The sequence below is a fragment of the Mixophyes fleayi genome, chromosome 2, assembly GCF_038048845.1.
Source record: "Mixophyes fleayi isolate aMixFle1 chromosome 2, aMixFle1.hap1, whole genome shotgun sequence".
Classification (NCBI taxonomy): domain Eukaryota; kingdom Metazoa; phylum Chordata; class Amphibia; order Anura; family Limnodynastidae; genus Mixophyes; species Mixophyes fleayi.
In genome coordinates, this window is record NC_134403.1 from 14,219,235 (window position 1) to 14,237,837 (window position 18,603).

The 18,603-nt window shown below is 43.5% G+C and overlaps 1 protein-coding gene across 2 annotated transcripts in view; it reads right to left on the reverse strand.

Annotated features, from left to right (window-relative positions):
• Window positions 1–18,603, reverse strand: part of ARHGEF17 (Rho guanine nucleotide exchange factor 17) — a 184,326-nt gene that overhangs the window by 12,266 nt on the left and 153,457 nt on the right. For both annotated transcript variants that reach the window (XM_075198530.1, XM_075198531.1), the window contains exons 7-13: window positions 17,202–17,378; window positions 15,956–16,006; window positions 15,087–15,196; window positions 11,643–11,728; window positions 11,108–11,226; window positions 1,011–1,224; window positions 303–376 (exon numbers count right to left, since the gene is read on the reverse strand). In XM_075198530.1, the coding sequence (XP_075054631.1) occupies window positions 303–376; window positions 1,011–1,224; window positions 11,108–11,226; window positions 11,643–11,728; window positions 15,087–15,196; window positions 15,956–16,006; window positions 17,202–17,378 (831 nt within the window). The remainder of the gene's footprint in view (window positions 1–302; window positions 377–1,010; window positions 1,225–11,107; window positions 11,227–11,642; window positions 11,729–15,086; window positions 15,197–15,955; window positions 16,007–17,201; window positions 17,379–18,603) is intronic.

An 18,603-nucleotide genomic window follows, 5' to 3' on the forward strand; every position in this document is an offset into this window, starting at 1 on the left:
GTCTGCACCCCCACTGGCTGCACCCCCCACTGTCTGCACCCCCTCATGGCTGCACCCCCACTGTCTGCACCCCCCACTGTCTGCACCCCCCACTGTCTGCACCCCCTCATGGCTGCACCCCCCACTGTCTGCACTCCCCACTGGCTGCACCCCCACTGTCTGCACCCCCCACTGTCTGCACCCAACTGTCTGCACCCCCCACTGTCTGCACTCCCCACTGTCTGCACTCCCCACTGTCTGCACTCCCCACTGTCTGCACCCCCACTGTCTGCACCCCCCCTGTCCTTCCCCTCGTTCCTCACCTGCATCCCGCTGCGGGTTTTCATGATGGGAATGGCTTTCAGGAATTCTGGGTCTAGGCGATTCTTGCTGGTAGCTGCGGAGTGAAATACAACAAACGTCATAACAGACCTCCCGACATTTAGAATCACGAAATCGGGACAAAATAAGCCCCACCCAACCAAGCTCCAACCAAGGTATGTCATAACTTCTCACCTCACAAACTGATGGTGGGGGAAGCCATATTGTGGGTGAGAAAGCAGCCTATTGAGGCACTAGGCATATGACTGAGGCATGAGGCACATAGGCTGAATATTGGTTCAGCTCACTAGATAATCTATTTTTTCTTTAGCTTTTTTTTTTAATTATTCCATAAATGCTAATTTTTAATAAACAGTAAAGTATAAAGCCCAGAGCATAGAAATAAATCCTGGAAATAATGCAGTAAATATAGAGAATAAGAGGCGTGTCCAACAATTGAAAAATATGGACATTTCATGGACAAATTTCCAGGGAAAAAATTCTGTCCCTGGGGATTTGGGACAGACTATGAGATAGATGTTCTGTAGCTCCACAGCTATTGGCAGACTTCAAACCCCAGCATGCCACAGTGACAAGTTCGGACAAGTCTGTAATGTTCTGAAGACGTTCTTCCCCCCATGTCCTGAATACATTTCTAAGAAAAACATTTTCACCTATTGTTGAACTTAGAGTTAGCCTACGTCTCTCACCCAGCTTCTTCTTGACGTCTTCAAAGGATTGCTCAAAATGATGGCGTGCGTCTGGGTTAATGAACTCGAAGATGAAGGATTCGGTGCCATCGGCCTTGGTGGTGGTGAGCTCCACTTTGTTGGGTGGGAAGGACATGGTAAAAGAGAGGGATTGCTTGTCGGCCAGTTCGCGGTGTACAGAAGCCATCATATCCTTCAGGACGTCATCCAGGCTCTGCCAAGACACAAACGTGTTATATTTACCAAACCAACAACCATCCGTCTCCTGCAAGGACACCATTATGTGGTCCTTCAATCTTTCACAGTGACAAACGACTTTATTATTGAGATTTATGAAGCACTCACAGACATTCTAAATGCGACTATTCCCCGTTTATAGCCTTCCAGTCTCTGCTCATAAACAATGCGGCTTTATCCTACACCAACAACAGCGTTAATGCAGCTCGTGTCTGCCAAACGCCCTGTAGTGAATTACAGAACAATTTGTTGCAGGGAAATCTCTTGCCAACTGCTACAGAATGTGTTAAAACAAGCAGAGACGTTCTCATCCAGTCCCGGCAGCCGGTCAATATCTCTATAAACCCTGAGCTCTGATGTCATCGCTTATAATCGGTGAGTTGCAATGTTAATACTTGAATGTGCATTAGGGAAACTTTTATATCACAAGAAGTAATGCGCACCACCTACTGTCAGTTATTACAGAAGTCACCTTGACCTACGGACTTGTGATCTATATGGTCAGAGAACTCATCGGTAACTTCTAGTATAAGTTACATCTGGATGAAACATTTTGGGAACCCTTGGTCAGATGGTATATTTCTCTGAATCTCTGAGTGAAAAGGTAACACAACCTCTGCTGACTATAAACATTAATATGAGAAATTTCTGCACATGTTGACTCATTAATACTTTTTTAAGGCCTTAATTGACACTTTAGACATTAAATAAAGCCAGGTGAAGACAATTCCACTCACATTGACCCTTGTAACCTTGCAGGATGTTGTACCCACTCTTACCAACCATTGGTTCCTCTAAGGAGCTGAATGAGGACTTTAAAATAAGTGATAATTAACTACAAAGTTACAAAGTAGAGGAAGGCTATAAAACGGCGGTTCCCAAACTGTGCGCCGCGGCGCTGTCACTGGGGTGCCGCGGGCCAGCCATATAAAAAAGAGGAGGGTGACAGCGGGGTAGAGGAGGGTGACAGCGGGGTAGAGGAGGGTGACAGCGGGGCAGAGGAGGGTGACAGCGGGGGGGGGGGGACACAGCATGAGAGGGGCAGTGGAGGGGGACACAGCGTGAGAGGGACAGTGGAGGGGGACACAGCATGAGAGGGGCAGTGGAGGGGGACACAGCGTGAGAGGGACAGTAGAGGGGGACACAGCGTGAGAGGGACAGTAGAGGGGGACACAGCGTGAGAGGGACAGTAGAGGGGGACACAGCGTGAGAGGGACAGTAGAGGGGGACACAGCGTGAGAGGGACAGTAGAGGGGGACACAGCGTGAGAGGGACAGTGGAGGGGGACACAGCATGAGAGGGACAGTAGAGGGGGACACAGCATGAGAGGGACAGTGGAGGGGGACACAGCGTGAGAGGGACAGTAGAGGGGGACACAGCGTGAGAGGGACAGTGGAGGGGGACACAGCATGAGAGGGACAGTAGAGGGGGACACAGCGTGAGAGGGACAGTAGAGGGGGACACAGCGTGAGAGGGACAGTGGAGGGGGACACAGCATGAGAGGGACAGTAGAGGGGGACACAGCGTGAGAGGGACAGTGGAGGGGGACACAGCGTGAGAGGGACAGTAGAGGGGGACACAGCATGAGAGGGGCAGTGGAGGGGGACACAGCATGAGAGGGGCAGTGGAGGGGGACACAGCATGAGAGGGGCAGTGGAGGGGGACACAGCATGAGAGGGACAGTGGAGGGGGACACAGCGTGAGAGGGGCAGTGGAGGGGGGCACAGCGTGAGAGAGGGCAGAGGAGGAGAACAGCGTGACAGAGGGCAGAGGAGGGGGACAGCGTGACAGAGGGCAGAGGAGGGGGACAGCGTGACAGAGGGCAGAGGAGGGGGATAGCGTGACAGAGGGCAGAGGAGGGGGACAGTGTGACAGAGGGGGACAGTGTGACAGAGGGGGCAGTGTGAGAGAGGGCAGTGTGTCTGGATGCAGAGGGGGCAGTGTGTCTGGATGCAGAGGGGGCAGTGTGTCTGGATGCAGAGGGGACAGAGTGCCTGAGGGCAGAGTGTCTGGATGCAGAGGTGGCATTTTTGCATACAACTAAATAAGTATTTCTGTCCTGACCTAAATACTTATTACAATTTTTTGACCCAACTACTTCTAAAACAGGACTGCTCAATAATTATATTGGAGGGGTGTCTTGAAAAAATTTGGAAACTCTAAGGGTGCCGCGAACTGCAAAAGTTTGGGAACCACTGCTATAAAAAGATATAAAATAGCTTCCCGCTTGGTGTTTTCACTGGTAGGAACAGTTAGAAATGGAAGTAAAGGAGAATTGTTGAAATCAATGCAAAACCTGGAAGACTCTGAAATAACACTGCACATGACCTACACAAAGACATACATACATACATACATATGTATACATACATACATACATATGTATACATACATACATATGTATACATACATACATACATACATACATACATACATATGTATACATACATACATACATACACCTCCGTTCTGCACAAGATCTGCGTCTCTCTTCTACTCTCATCACATCCTCCCATTCCAGGTTACAGGACTTTTTTTCGGGCTGCACCCACTTTATGGAATTCCCTCCCTCACACAATAAGACTTTCCTCTAGTCTTCAAACGTTCTCTGCAACTCTTCAGACAAGCTTATAATATTCCTCAACCACCCTCTTACCCTCTCTAGGTTACTCTATTACCACCCATTACTCAGTTATATGAATAAATGTTAATAACATTAATAATAATAATAATAATGATGATAAGACATAAACTTAAGGTTTACATCACAACCGCTAAAGAAAACTTTGGAGAAAAACAGATCAAGCATTTGAAGAAAGAATATCACTGAACCAACCGCTCATCGTACGCTGTCCCATCGTCAGTAGAGAAGAGGGGGGATAGATCAGCAAGACAAAAGGTCCAAATCAGGCTTCAAAATCAACCATGAAGTACTTACAGGGATAATAGATTAAGGTTTTAGAATGCGCCTCTACAGTCCACAAACTTGAATGCTATTGAAAATCTGAAACATGTTGTATATACAGGGAACCCTGAGGATATTTCTATGTTTTGCAAGTGGGAAACATTCCTGAAATAAGAATAGAAAGACTCTGAAACATTCGGCAGTTGTGATTTACGGTAAAGGAGGTGTTACCAAGTACTCCCTGGCAGGTGCCCCAACGTTTACACGTGACACACTCACTGTATTGTTTGATTGTTTTCATTGTGTTAAGTTCAGCAAATAAATAGTAGTTGTAAATTAAAATGTGCAGAAATATGTACAAGTGTGTGCCCAGCAGCTGGTGATAACGTCCTCTCTCTGGGACATGACGTTTCTGCCTACAATGGTACAGTAATGAGCACATAATCCCATATAGATAATGGTTGCATAAAGAATATTCTACATTAAAAGGACATTCATCAAAAAAGTATGTGTGTTATATGTAAGTACACAGTTTATTGAATATGCCACAACATTATGTACTATAGATACAGATAGACGAGGATGAGGAGCGGGCAGAGGGGGCAACAAGAGGCACCCACATGGCATCAAACTTGGATAGTAATATACTTCTTGTACAGGAGAGGGTTAAATTATCAGCAAATTTCAAGCTTTTAACCACATAGATCTGTCCATTATCAATGGTACAAAACTAAAAGGACAAGTTATATCTGTATTTCTTTCCCCATAGTTTGGAATGACTGTGCATAGGTCCCATGTAGCTGTAAGAGGAGCCTTGCACAACAGTACAATGATATAAGTTACTGTATCTGTCACTAGCTGAGCTCAGGCTGCAGACAATGGTATAAGTTACTGTATCTGTCACTAGCTGAGCTCAGGCTGCAGATAATGGTATAAGTTACCGTATCTGTCACTAGCTGAGCTCAGGCTGCAGACAATGGTATAAGTTACCGTATCTGTCACTAGCTGAGCTCAGGCCGCAGACAATGATATAAGTTACGGTATCTGTCACTAGCTGAGCTCAGGCTGCAGACAATGGTATAAGTTACTGTATCTGTCACTAGCTGAGCTCAGGCTGCAGACAATGGTATAAGTTACCGTATCTGTCACTAGCTGAGCTCAGGCTGCAGACAATGGTATAAGTTACCGTATCTGTCACTAGCTGAGCTCAGGCTGCAGACAATGGTATAAGTTACTGTATCTGTCACTAGCTGAGCTCAGGCTGCAGACAATGGTATAAGTTACTGTATCTGTCACTAGCTGAGCTCAGGCTGCAGACAATGGTATAAGTTACCGTATCTGTCACTAGCTGAGCTCAGGCTGCAGACAATGGTATAAGTTACTGTATCTGTCACTAGCTGAGCTCAGGCTGCAGACAATGGTATAAGTTACTGTATCTGTCACTAGCTGAGGTCAGGATGCAGACAATGGTATAAGTTATTGTATCTGTCACTAGCTGAGCTCAGGCTGCAGACAATGGCATAAGTTACCGTATCTGTCACTAGCTGAGCTCAGGCTGCAGACAATGGTATAAGTTACGGTATCTGTCACTAGCTGAGCTCAGGCTGCAGACAATGATATAAGTTACGGTATCTGTCACTAGCTGAGCTCAGGCCGCAGACAATGGTATAAGTTACTGTATCTCTCACTAGCTGAGCTCAGGCTGCAGACAATGGTATAAGTTACGGTATCTGTCACTAGCTGAGCTCAGGCTACAGACAATGGTATAAGTTACTGTATCTGTCACTAGCTGAGCTCAGGATGCAGACAATGGTATAAGTTACTGTATCTGTCACTAGCTGAGCTCAGGCCGCAGACAATGGCATAAGTTACTGTATCTGTCACTAGCTGAGCTCAGGCTGCAGACAATGGTATAAGTTACTGTATCTGTCACTAGCTGAGCTCAGGCTGCAGACAATGGTATAAGTTACTGTATCTGTCACTAGCTGAGCTCAGGATGCATCCAATGGTATAAGTTACTGTATCTGTCACTAGCTGAGCTCAGGCTACAGATAATGGTATAAGTTACGGTATCTGTCACTAGCTGAGCTCAGGCTGCAGACAATGATATAAGTTACCGTATCTGTCACTAGCTGAGCTCAGGCTGCAGACAATGATATAAGTTACGGTATCTGTCACTAGCTGAGCTCAGGCCGCAGACAATGATATAAGTTACTGTATCTCTCACTAGCTGAGCTCAGGCCGCAGACAATGGTATAAGTTACGGTATCTGTCACTAGCTGAGCTCAGGCCGCAGACAATGATATAAGTTACTGTATCTGTCACTAGCTGAGCTCAGGCCGCAGACAATGATATAAGTTACTGTATCTGTCACTAGCTGAGCTCAGGCTGCAGACAATGATATAAGTTACGGTATCTGTCACTAGCTGAGCTCAGGATGCAGACAATGGTATACGTTACTGTATCTGTCACTAGCTGAGCTCAGGCTGCAGATAATGGTATAAGTTACGGTATCTGTCACTAGCTGAGCTCAGGCTGCAGACAATGGTATAAGTTACTGTATCTGTCACTAGCTGAGCTCAGGCTGCAGACAATGGTATAAGTTACTGTATCTCTCACTAGCTGAGCTCAGGCCGCAGACAATGGTATAAGTTACTGTATCTCTTACTAGCTGAGCTCAGGCCGCAGACAATGATATAAGTTACTGTATCTGTCACTAGCTGAGCTCAGGCTGCAGACAATGATATAAGTTACGGTATCTCTCACTAGCTGAGCTAAGGCTGCAGACAATGATATAAGTTACGGTATCTGTCACTAGCTGAGCTCAGGCTGCAGACAATGGTATAAGTTACTGTATCTGTCACTAGCTGAGCTCAGGCTGCAGACAATGGTATAAGTTACTGTATCTCTTACTAGCTGAGCTCAGGCTGCAGACAATGGTATAAGTTACCGTATCTGTCACTAGCTGAGCTCAGGCTGCAGACAATGGTATAAGTTACTGTATCTGTCACTAGCTGAGCTCAGGCTGCAGACAATGGTATAAGTTACTGTATCTCTTACTAGCTGAGCTCAGGCTGCAGACAATGGTATAAGTTACTGTATCTGTCACTAGCTGAGCTCAGGCTGCAGACAATGGTATAAGTTACCGTATCTGTCACTAGCTGAGCTCAGGCTGCAGACAATGGTATAAGTTACTGTATCTCTTACTAGCTGAGCTCAGGCCGCAGACAATAGTATAAGTTACTGTATCTCTCACTAGCTGAGCTCAGGCCGCAGACAATGGTATAAGTTACCGTATCTCTCACTAGCTGAGCTCAGGCTGCAGACAATGGTATAAGTTACTGTATCTCTTACTAGCTGAGCTCAGGCCGCAGACAATGGTATAAGTTACTGTATCTCTTACTAGCTGAGCTCAGGCTGCAGACAATGGTATAAGTTACTGTATCTCTTACTAGCTGAGCTCAGGCCGCAGACAATGGTATAAGTTACTGTATCTCTTACTAGCTGCACTCAGGCCGCAGACAATGGTATAAGTTACTGTATCTCTTACTAGCTGAGCTCAGGCCGCAGACAATGGTATAAGTTACTGTATCTGTCACTAGCTGAGCTCAGGCCGCAGACAATGGTATAAGTTACTGTATCTGTCACTAGCTGAGCTCAGGCCGCAGACAATGGTATAAGTTACTGTATCTCTTACTAGCTGAGCTCAGGCTGCAGACAATGGTATAAGTTACTGTATCTGTCACTAGCTGAGCTCAGGCTGCAGACAATGATATAAGTTACTGTATCTCTTACTAGCTGAGCTCAGGCCGCAGACAATGGTATAAGTTACTGTATCTCTCACTAGCTGAGCTCAGGCCGCAGACAATGGTATAAGTTACTGTATCTCTTACTAGCTGAGCTCAGGCCGCAGACAATGGTATAAGTTACTGTATCTCTTACTAGCTGCACTCAGGCCGCAGACAATGGTATAAGTTACTGTATCTCTTACTAGCTGCACTCAGGCCGCAGACAATGGTATAAGTTACTGTATCTCTTACTAGCTGCACTCAGGCCGCAGACAATGGTATAAGTTACTGTATCTCTTACTAGCTGAGCTCAGGCCGCAGACAATGGTATAAGTTACTGTATCTGTCACTAGCTGAGCTCAGGCCGCAGACAATGGTATAAGTTACTGTATCTGTCACTAGCTGAGCTCAGACCGCAGACAATGGTATAAGTTACTGTATCTCTTACTAGCTGAGCTCAGGCTGCAGACAATGGTATAAGTTACTGTATCTGTCACTAGCTGAGCTCAGGCTGCAGACAATGATATAAGTTACTGTATCTCTTACTAGCTGCACTCAGGCCGCAGACAATGGTATAAGTTACTGTATCTCTCACTAGCTGAGCTCAGGCCGCAGACAATGGTATAAGTTACTGTATCTCTTACTAGCTGAGCTCAGGCCGCAGACAATGGTATAAGTTACTGTATCTCTTACTAGCTGCACTCAGGCCGCAGACAATGGTATAAGTTACTGTATCTCTTACTAGCTGCACTCAGGCCGCAGACAATGGTATAAGTTACTGTATCTCTTACTAGCTGCACTCAGGCCGCAGACAATGGTATAAGTTACTGTATCTCTTACTAGCTGCACTCAGGCCGCAGACAATGGTATAAGTTACTGTATCTCTTACTAGCTGAGCTCAGGCCGCAGACAATGGTATAAGTTACTGTATCTCTTACTAGCTGAGCTCAGGCTGCAGACAATGGTATAAGTTACTGTATCTCTTACTAGCTGAGCTCAGGCCGCAGACAATGGTATAAGTTACTGTATCTCTCACTAGCTGAGCTCAGGCCGCAGACAATGGTATAAGTTACTGTATCTCTCACTAGCTGAGCTCAGGCTGCAGACAATGGTATAAGTTACTGTTGCAACAAAGAAACAGGAAAAAAAAATCCTTATTTTGGGCAAATTTTTTAAATACAAAACAGCAATAAAACTACAAGCTTCTAAAGGTGACATTTAAGCTTGAAGATAAGTTCTACGCAATTTTCTTGTCTCTTTAAACATATACAACATATTAAACACAACTAAAGCAATTGGACAGTGGTTACAATTATAGAAAATGATGCTTTGTTTGGCTGTGGCTAAATCAAATGTTTAATAAGTGTAAATGTTTGTGACACATTGGTCAGTGAATGAGATGTCTGCTATATATGTTTTTATCTCCTAGAACAAGATGTTATGTGTTTTTATCTGTGTGTCTAGACATCGAGGTGGATACCCTGGAGGTGAGGAGCAAATTCTAATTATATTTCTAACCTTGGCGGCTGTACGTGTGGTGATAATATGAAGTGTCCAAAACAAGATCATTAACTTGTTTACAAGGCTGCAAAACCTTTACAGACGCACTGAAAACACCATGTTTATATCTTGGAGAACCCGTAGATTCAATGCCCGGCTGTCTGACCCTGACTCACACAATGACCCTCAGGGGGGAGGGGTTTCTGGTAACACTCAAAACACAGATATCAGCTCATTACTGGGACCCTGATGAAAACATTCATGTTCATGTAACAGATTGAGCCAGGTTACTAAACAGATCAATTATATGGAAGAGGACCTGTCTCCTACATAATGGAGGCAGCCATTTTCTGGGATGATGCAATATTCCTGAGACTACAGTTTATCAATTCACTAGAAGGTGACGACCCTCCCAATGTGACTTCCTAGTGAATTGATAGGCTGTGCACTCAGGGACTCGGTGATGTCACTAATTTCTAGTGAATTGATAGGTTGTACTCTCAACACCTCGGTGATGTCACTAATTTCTAGTGAATTGATAGGCTGTACACTCAGGGACTCGGTGATGTCCCTAATTTCTAGTGAATTGATTGGCTGTACTCTCAGCACCTCGGCGATGTCACTAATTTCTAGTGAATTGATAGGCTGTACACTCAGGGACTCGGTGATGTCACTAATCTCTAGTGAATGGATAGGCTGTACTCTCAGCACCTCGGCGATGTCACTAATTTCTAGTGAATTGATAGGCTGTACACTCAGGGACTCGGTGAAGTCACTAATTTCTAGTGAATTGATTGGCTGTACACTCAGGGACTCGGTGAAGTCACTAATCTCTAGTGAATGGATAGGCTGCATGCTAATATTGCTTCAGAAGAGAAAATGGCCGCCTCCGCCGTCCTTTCGTCGCCCATAGCACTCTCTATATTTGGTAACTGAACAGACTGTATGACCTATAGAGGGTTTGGTGTTTGAGTATCAGACATTATTCTGTGGCCCTCTCTGTGTATTAGTGTCCTGATCACCTCAGTTACCTGTACACTGTACTATTAGGCTATTTACAAAATAGATTTATTTTTTTAATTAAAAAAACATTTCACTTTAATTATCTGTTCCTAAAAAGGAAGCTGCAAATACAGAGCTTTAGGGGCGACTGACAGTGGCCACGCGTAGTGAGATCCGGCATTCATCTCTGAACAACCAGATCTATGGCAGACTCGGCCCTACACCTGGTCGGGCAGATTGTACAGATCTGATTGGCTGGACAACAGCCGGCCGGATTATCTGATCACAATACGCCCAATCACTGTAATTGTCCACACACAACGCTAAATAAAGTCTCAAACGTTATCAAGTTATCCCTAAAACTGATGTTATTGTACAGCTGCTCAGGACTGCCCCCTAATGGACATACAAGTCTATAGAATCACCCAGTGTTATAAACCACAGCGACCAATCAGATTTTGGCGCTGACCAATCTAGTGCAGGTTAGACTGACAATAACAAATGTTTGATTGGTTGCTGTGGGTCAGACAGATATTATATAAGCTTTATTGGGGGGGGGGGGGGGGAGATGATAAAACACAGCGTTTGTACTGTCAGTAAAAGCACATTGATAAATAGCCATCATCAGATTTACACAATAATTATGGTCATTTCATCTTCCTCACCTGGTGGGGAAAGCTCAGGGTCTCGGAGAGTTTGCTGATTTGCCCCATAGTGCTGAGGTCCTCGTCCAGCCGGGTGATGGTCTTCTGAATGCTGTCCCTGTTTGAGGCTTGTGAGGTCCCTGTTCAATCAGATCACATTCTATTAGAGCGTTAGTGGAGCGGCGAGGAACGGAGGTGTTGTGTAAAGATACAATACTAATTACTATAGCCATTATCACCAGGGTGAAGACAATATCAGTGTTATAATAGTGACCATCGTATGCCCACAACCGGGTACCACACATTGCTCCTGTCATACCAGAGCTTACCCAGTGTGACTCAGGGCCTGAACGTTTATGTCACAAATAGAATTAGCCGAGGCCCTATGCCAGATGTAGGCAACCTGGTGCTTGCCTGCTGTTGCAGAACTACAAGTTTCAGCATGCCCTGCCCACAGAACTGCAGCAGGTAACTTAAACCTCCCCTAAATTACCTCAATCTGATCTGGAGAAATGTAGGAGGAGGTTTCTAGGGATAAAGGGAACACATAACAAACCTTTGACAATGTCCACATCTTCCAAGGGCAGCTTCCAGAGCAGTTTGTACTTGCTGGCGATGTCGATCACACTGGCTGCTGTGTATCTGGAAGACAAGAGAGGATGTCATTACCGCAGTGCCAACAGTGGCCAGCAGAGGGCACACGCACGTGGCTCAGGCACAATGTGCCATGTTCTAGGCTATTGACTTGTTGCGGCAATAAAAGGACGAGGCCACAAGATCAGACTCTTCTAGGACTTCTGTTTATTGGTCTGAGATCTGGTTGTGCTCACAGGACTGTAACATTCTGCACATAGGAAGGGCAATCCACTGATCGCGTCCTAAGATGCCCGAAAAATGTCAAATTATAGATGGAAAAAACCCGAAAAACTAAATTTACAAACACGAGCACACGAATGAAAAATACATCTGTTTGGTTGCTATGGGCAACATCTAAACTTGTCCTTTATAGAAGGTTTGATACATCTGCCCCAGAGTCTTTCTATGTATAGTGTCTTATTATAACCACCACGCCAGCACAGGGACGAATTAAACATAATGATGTAAAAGAAAATCAGTGTAGCTTAGATCATCCTACAAATAAGGTACAGTCAGCTGTACATGTGTATTATCAGACTAACCTATCCACTTATTGTGTATTGTCAGACTAACCTATCCACTTATTGTGTATTGTCAGACTAACCTATCCACTTATTGTGTATTGTCAGACTAACCTATCCACTTATTGTGTATTGTCAGTCTAACCTATCCACTTATAGTGTATTGTAAGACTAACCTATCCACTTATTGTGTATTGTAAGACTAACCTATCCACTTATAATGTATTGTCAGACTAACCTATCCACTTATTGTGTATTGTCAGACTAACATATCCACTTATAGTGTATTGTAAGACTAACCTATCCACTTATAATGTATTGTCAGACTAACCTATCCACTTATTGTGTATTATCAGACTAACCTATCCACTTATTGTGTATTGTCAGACTAACCTATCCACTTATTGTGTATTATCAGACTAACCTATCCACTTATTGTGTATTGTCAGACTAACCTATCCACTTATTGTGTATTGTCAGACTAACCTATCCACTTATTGTGTATTGTCAGACTAACCTATCCACTTATTGTGTATTGTAAGACTAACCTATCCACTTATAATGTATTGTCAGACTGACCTATCCACTTATTGTGTATTATCAGACTAACCTATCCACTTATTGTGTATTGTCAGACTAACCTATCCACTTATTGTGTATTATCAGACTAACCTATCCACTTATTGTGTATTTTCAGACTAACCTATCCACTTATTGTGCATTGTCAGTCTAACCTATCCACTTATAATGTATTTTCAGACTAACCTATCCACTTATTGTGTATTGTAAGACTAACCTATCCACTTATAATGTATTGTCAGACTAACCTATCCACTTATTGTGTATTATCAGACTAACCTATCCACTTATTGTGTAATGTCAGACTAACCTATCCACTTATTGTGTATTATCAGACTAACCTATCCACTTATTGTGTATTGTCAGACTAACCTATCCACTTATTGTGCATTGTCAGTCTAACCTATCCACTATTAGTGTATTTTCAGACTAACCTATCCACTTATTGTGCATTGTCAGACTAACCTATCCACTTATAGTGTATTGTAAGACTAACATATCCACTTATAGTTTATTGTCAGACTAACATATCCACTTATAGTGTATTGTCAGACTAACATATCCACTTATAGTGTATTGTCAGACTAACATATCCACTTAGAGTGTATTGTCAAACTAACATATCTACTTATAGCGTATTGTCAGACTAACATATATACTTATAGTGTATTGTCAGACTAACCTATCCACTTATTGTGCATTATCAGACTAACCTATCCCCTTATTATATATTGTCAGACTAACCTATCCACTTATCTTGTATTGTCAGACTAACCTATCCACTTATAGTGTATTGTCAGACTAACCTATCCACTTATAGTGTATTGTCAGACTAACATATCCACTTATTGTGTATTGTCAGACTAACATATCCACTTATTGTGTATTGTCAGACTAACATATCCACTTATTGTGTATTGTCAGACTAACATATCCACTTATAGTGTATTGTAAGACTAACATATCCACTTATAGTTTATTGTCAGACTAACATATCCACTTATAGTGTATTGTCAGACTAACATATCCACTTATAGTGTATTGTCAGACTAACATATCCACTTAGAGTGTATTGTCAAACTAACATATCTACTTATAGCGTATTGTCAGACTAACATATATACTTATAGTGTATTGTCAGACTAACCTATCCACTTATTGTGCATTATCAGACTAACCTATCCCCTTATTATATATTGTCAGACTAACCTATCCACTTATCTTGTATTGTCAGACTAACCTATCCACTTATAGTGTATTGTCAGACTAACCTATCCACTTATAGTGTATTGTCAGACTAACATATCCACTTATTGTGTATTGTCAGACTAACATATCCACTTATTGTGTATTGTCAGACTAACATATCCACTTATTGTGTATTGTCAGACTAACATATCCACTTATTGTGTATTGTCAGACTAACATATCCACTTATAATGTATTGTCAGACTAACATATCCACTTATTGTGTATTGTCAGACTAACCTATCCACTTATTGTTTATGGCGCTCAACCATAACAGATATTCATTTAGTTAAAGCTCAACTTTCACTATCAAGTTTGTTATCTGATAAACAGGTCATCTCCAGGAAATCTTGTGAGCGTTGACCCCCATATAGCGCATCTTCCCCTCATCTACTCCCAGTCTACTGATTTCGGCATTTGGATTAGTGGACGTAGATGGCGGCCACCTACCCCTCTATCCACGCTCTGATCTGCCCCCTATTTCCTCACTTTCTTTATTGTTCTTCCTTTTTTCCATTTTCTTGACTGATATTTTACTGATCAATTTACTTCATAGAATCTGGATGGCGACTGGTGAAATAACACCTGCTTCTATATGTACAAGTATAAGAGTAACACTTTAATCTAAAAATGTATTGAAGAGAACAGATCTAGTCTCACCAGCCCTCTAAGCTTCCCGCGAGTACCTCAATGATACATCGCCAGCTTCAGAGGCGCTAATAGTTGGTCGCTTGAGTCCGCTAGAGAATGCAGACTAGCAGTAGGTGACAGCTCTCCAGCTGTTGGGAACTACAAGTTCCAGCATGCTTTGCCCTATAGAGGTTGTTAGGCATGCTGCGACTTATAGTTCCACAACATCTGGTGAACCAAATGTTGACCAAGGCTGCAAAAGACTGAATATTTATAAAAAGGTCAGGAGCCTGATGATTGGAGGATCTTCTCCAGTAATGACTCTGATAACAAGCACTACGAGTTAACAAAGAGACTTGACCACAGTTCTCTCCCTCTTTACTTACAGATTGATGGAGTTGCGACGCAGAGAACCAGACTTTCTCTTCAGGGTGGTGCAGATGAGCAGGTCTGTGAAGAGGAAGAGGGAGCGATCCTTCTTACCGCCGACAGCTTTCTGCGAGATAGGGAAACAAGACATAAATCAGCCGTCGGCCAGGTGACAGCGCGGTGCAGGACTATCAGGAGAAGAGGGACTCTCTAACGTTTCTCTGCAAGTAACTGACAACTACTATCCATCCAGCTGTACTCCTGATGCGCCATTCACCGGGGTCCCCGATACCTCCGGAGGTGCCGCACAGCGATCCTCTTACTACCAAGCCTGTGCAAAGAGGGTGAATGGGCACAGATTCCCCTCCCCTTGGGTACGTCTCATTCACAGAAGAGAGGTAAGACGATAGCTGTGGAACCAGATTGGGGAATCCCCATTGTTCTGGGCGGAGTTACCCTTTAACCCAACCTGGCTGAGAATGTCCCGGTAGCACTGTCCTAACAGCCTATTAGGGCCACTACGTCTCTCCAATTATATCGCCAAACACATCCCATTCTACCCTTCGAAAATAATAATGGCGCCATTATTATCTTCAAATGATTCCAGTACTTTATGGTTCCAATAGACCCTTAATGAGCAGCAGGGGAGTTGATAACGCCATGGATTACCATGAGGACTATCGTTTAGTATTTCTACAGTATTTGAATATTACATTACTTCTTATTTTATCCATTTTGGATTTTCAATTTTTAATTTATACTTTATTATTTTCCTATCCCTATTAGCGCCGAACCTAAATCCTGTGGTGGTATATTGTTTGTTAGTTTTTCCCTTCTACCCTTCACCTGTAGAAATCCATCAAGCAGCAAAGGAGCTCGGTCTTACCACTTCCACCACCATCTCCTGCCGCACGAATCTTCGGAAGGGAATCTGAAGCTGGAGGAGAAAATATACAGATTACTCTATTGTCCCACATGTGGACACACATAGTGAGGCATTGTGATTTAAGTATCATGCATAGGCCGAGCACCAGGGTCACTCAGTGATGGTCACATTATAGGAGAACTGGTCTTCCTGTGCTTGAGCCAATTGGTCTGACCCCACTGGGATCTGGTTAGAGTGTCGGGCAGATGACGACACCTTAGACTCTGCCAACAGGACTTATCAATATACCTGAAAATGATCTAATTTATCATAAGGCAGAGACTGGTAGAGAGTAGGTAATGTAAGGGGTGTATGGGGATGTAGAGTACATTACAAAGGGGGTGTAAAGTTTTGGGTGAGTAGAGACTGGCAGAGAGTAGGCGATATAGAGGTGTAATGTCTTTGGGAAGTAAAGCAGAGACTGGTTGAGAGTAGGTGATGTAGGGGTGTATACAGGCAGGTAGTGTATATTACAAAGGGGGTGTAAAGTTTTCGATGAGTAGAGACTGGCAGAGAGTAGACTGTGGCTGGCTTACCCCGTGAGGCTGTGTAGAAAACTGTATAAAACCGCGCTGGTTTGTACTGAAATGTATCATTATTGTTTCTTCTGACCTTTTGATCACTGGTACCTTCAACCAGTGTGAATTGTCCTTGTCAGGACACTTGAGCTAAATAAACATCACTTGCTTCAAGACCTGCTTGACTACGTCTTCCATGCTAAAATCCCTGTGACCTACAGATTAGACCCAAATCTAATCCGTTTCCGGCTGTTCTGAGGGTTGGACCCAGCATCCAGCACCACCGCTCTGCCTGCTACCCTGCAGCTCTGGCCAGTGTGATAGGCCAGGGGGGGATCCATCCACAGCAACCCTGATCTATAGGAAGAGGTCAGGGGTACCAGCCCAAGTGTACCAGCAAGGGGGTAAACTAGTAGTGACAATTACCCAGAAGGAACCTGGTTCTGAATGCCGTGGAGGAGTCCAGTGGTGGCAGCTCGTGTAAGCCCCTCCTACTGTGGCAAGAGGACGCATTTGGGATAACGAAAGGGAACGGTGGCAAAGTAAGTCCAGCCGGTTCCCAGCAAAAACAGACAGGGTGGCATAGGCAATCCATCCTGTCACAGCAGGTAATGTAGGGGTGTATACAGACAGGTAGAGTATATTACATAGGGGGGGTGTAAAGTGTTCGGTGAGCAGAGTGTACATACGTCCTCCATGCCCTCGATGTGGGCCTCTATCTCCTGCAGGATCCGTGTATCCCTCTCGGCCTCCTCCGCACTCCTCATCCCCTTGTTTATCCTCTCCGCCAGCTGCTTGATGTTTCTCTGGGCATCCAAGAGGCACAGGTGGTCCGGGTGGTCCTCGGGGGTGTGTTTCAGGAGATCCTGGGAGAAGAGCAGTAATAGGAGTCAGTGGGTAACCCACACACACAGACATGTATAATAAATAAACACACACATGTACACACATATATACGGAGTATAATAACGCTACCCTAAGGCAGACATAACTAATAATATGCAGGACAAGATCTATTTATATAGTGCCTGTTAAGCAGGCTATACTCTCATACTATACTCATACTATACTCATACTATACTCATACTATACTCATACTATACTCATACTATACTCATACTATACTCCTATTATACTCATACTACTCTCATACTATACTCCTACTATACTCCTACTATACTCCTATTATACTCATACTATACTCATACTATACTCATACTATACTCCTATTATACTCCTATTATACTCCTACTATACTCCTACTATACTCATACTATACTCCTACTATACTCATACTATACTCATACTATACTCCTATTATACTCATACTATACTCCTACTATACTCCTATTATACTCCTATTATACTCCTATTATACTCATACTACTCTCATACTATACTCATACTATTATTTTCGCCCACAAATGCTGTCTCCATCTTATGTCGGCAAATAGTAAACTGTATATACAGACTCTGGGAGGCGCTCAGTGCTATAAGACTACCCCGAAACAGCAGACCACCGCTCAGAAAACGAGATGCTGCATTTCCAAGTCTGGTCAGCAGGTGGAGCTCCACCTCCCTTCTATCGGTCAAATTTTGCATTCTGTAATTGTCCAAAGGTCACATTATCTCCTTAAGCGTCTGCATGGGGTCACAGGCTCTTACATATATTAATTATTAGTGAACTGCGCCACAGTGTTTGTTACTTTCAAAAAATGAACAGAAATATACGTGTTTTCCATTTAATAAAGTACAGTCTTAAGGTAGATGTTGACCTTCTACAGCCCAGATCTGTGAGTCAGTTCTGAACTAATGTTTAATGATGCATTATAATTTTCTAATACAGACTTATTTAAAAGATATTATATTACCAATGCTATAATTGCAAATAATTTCAGAATAGGTTTAATAAAAATATATATTACTTGCTAGGACACAATTGAGTACTAGCGAATTATCATGTACTAATCACGGACCAGCTAAGTTTATAATTTCCATGTGCGGGGAGGGGGGTAACTTTATCTCCTAGATTTGTGACAGTATCTGCTCAGTCACCCAACTCCCCCATCCCTTTTAGTGTCAACAGGGTGT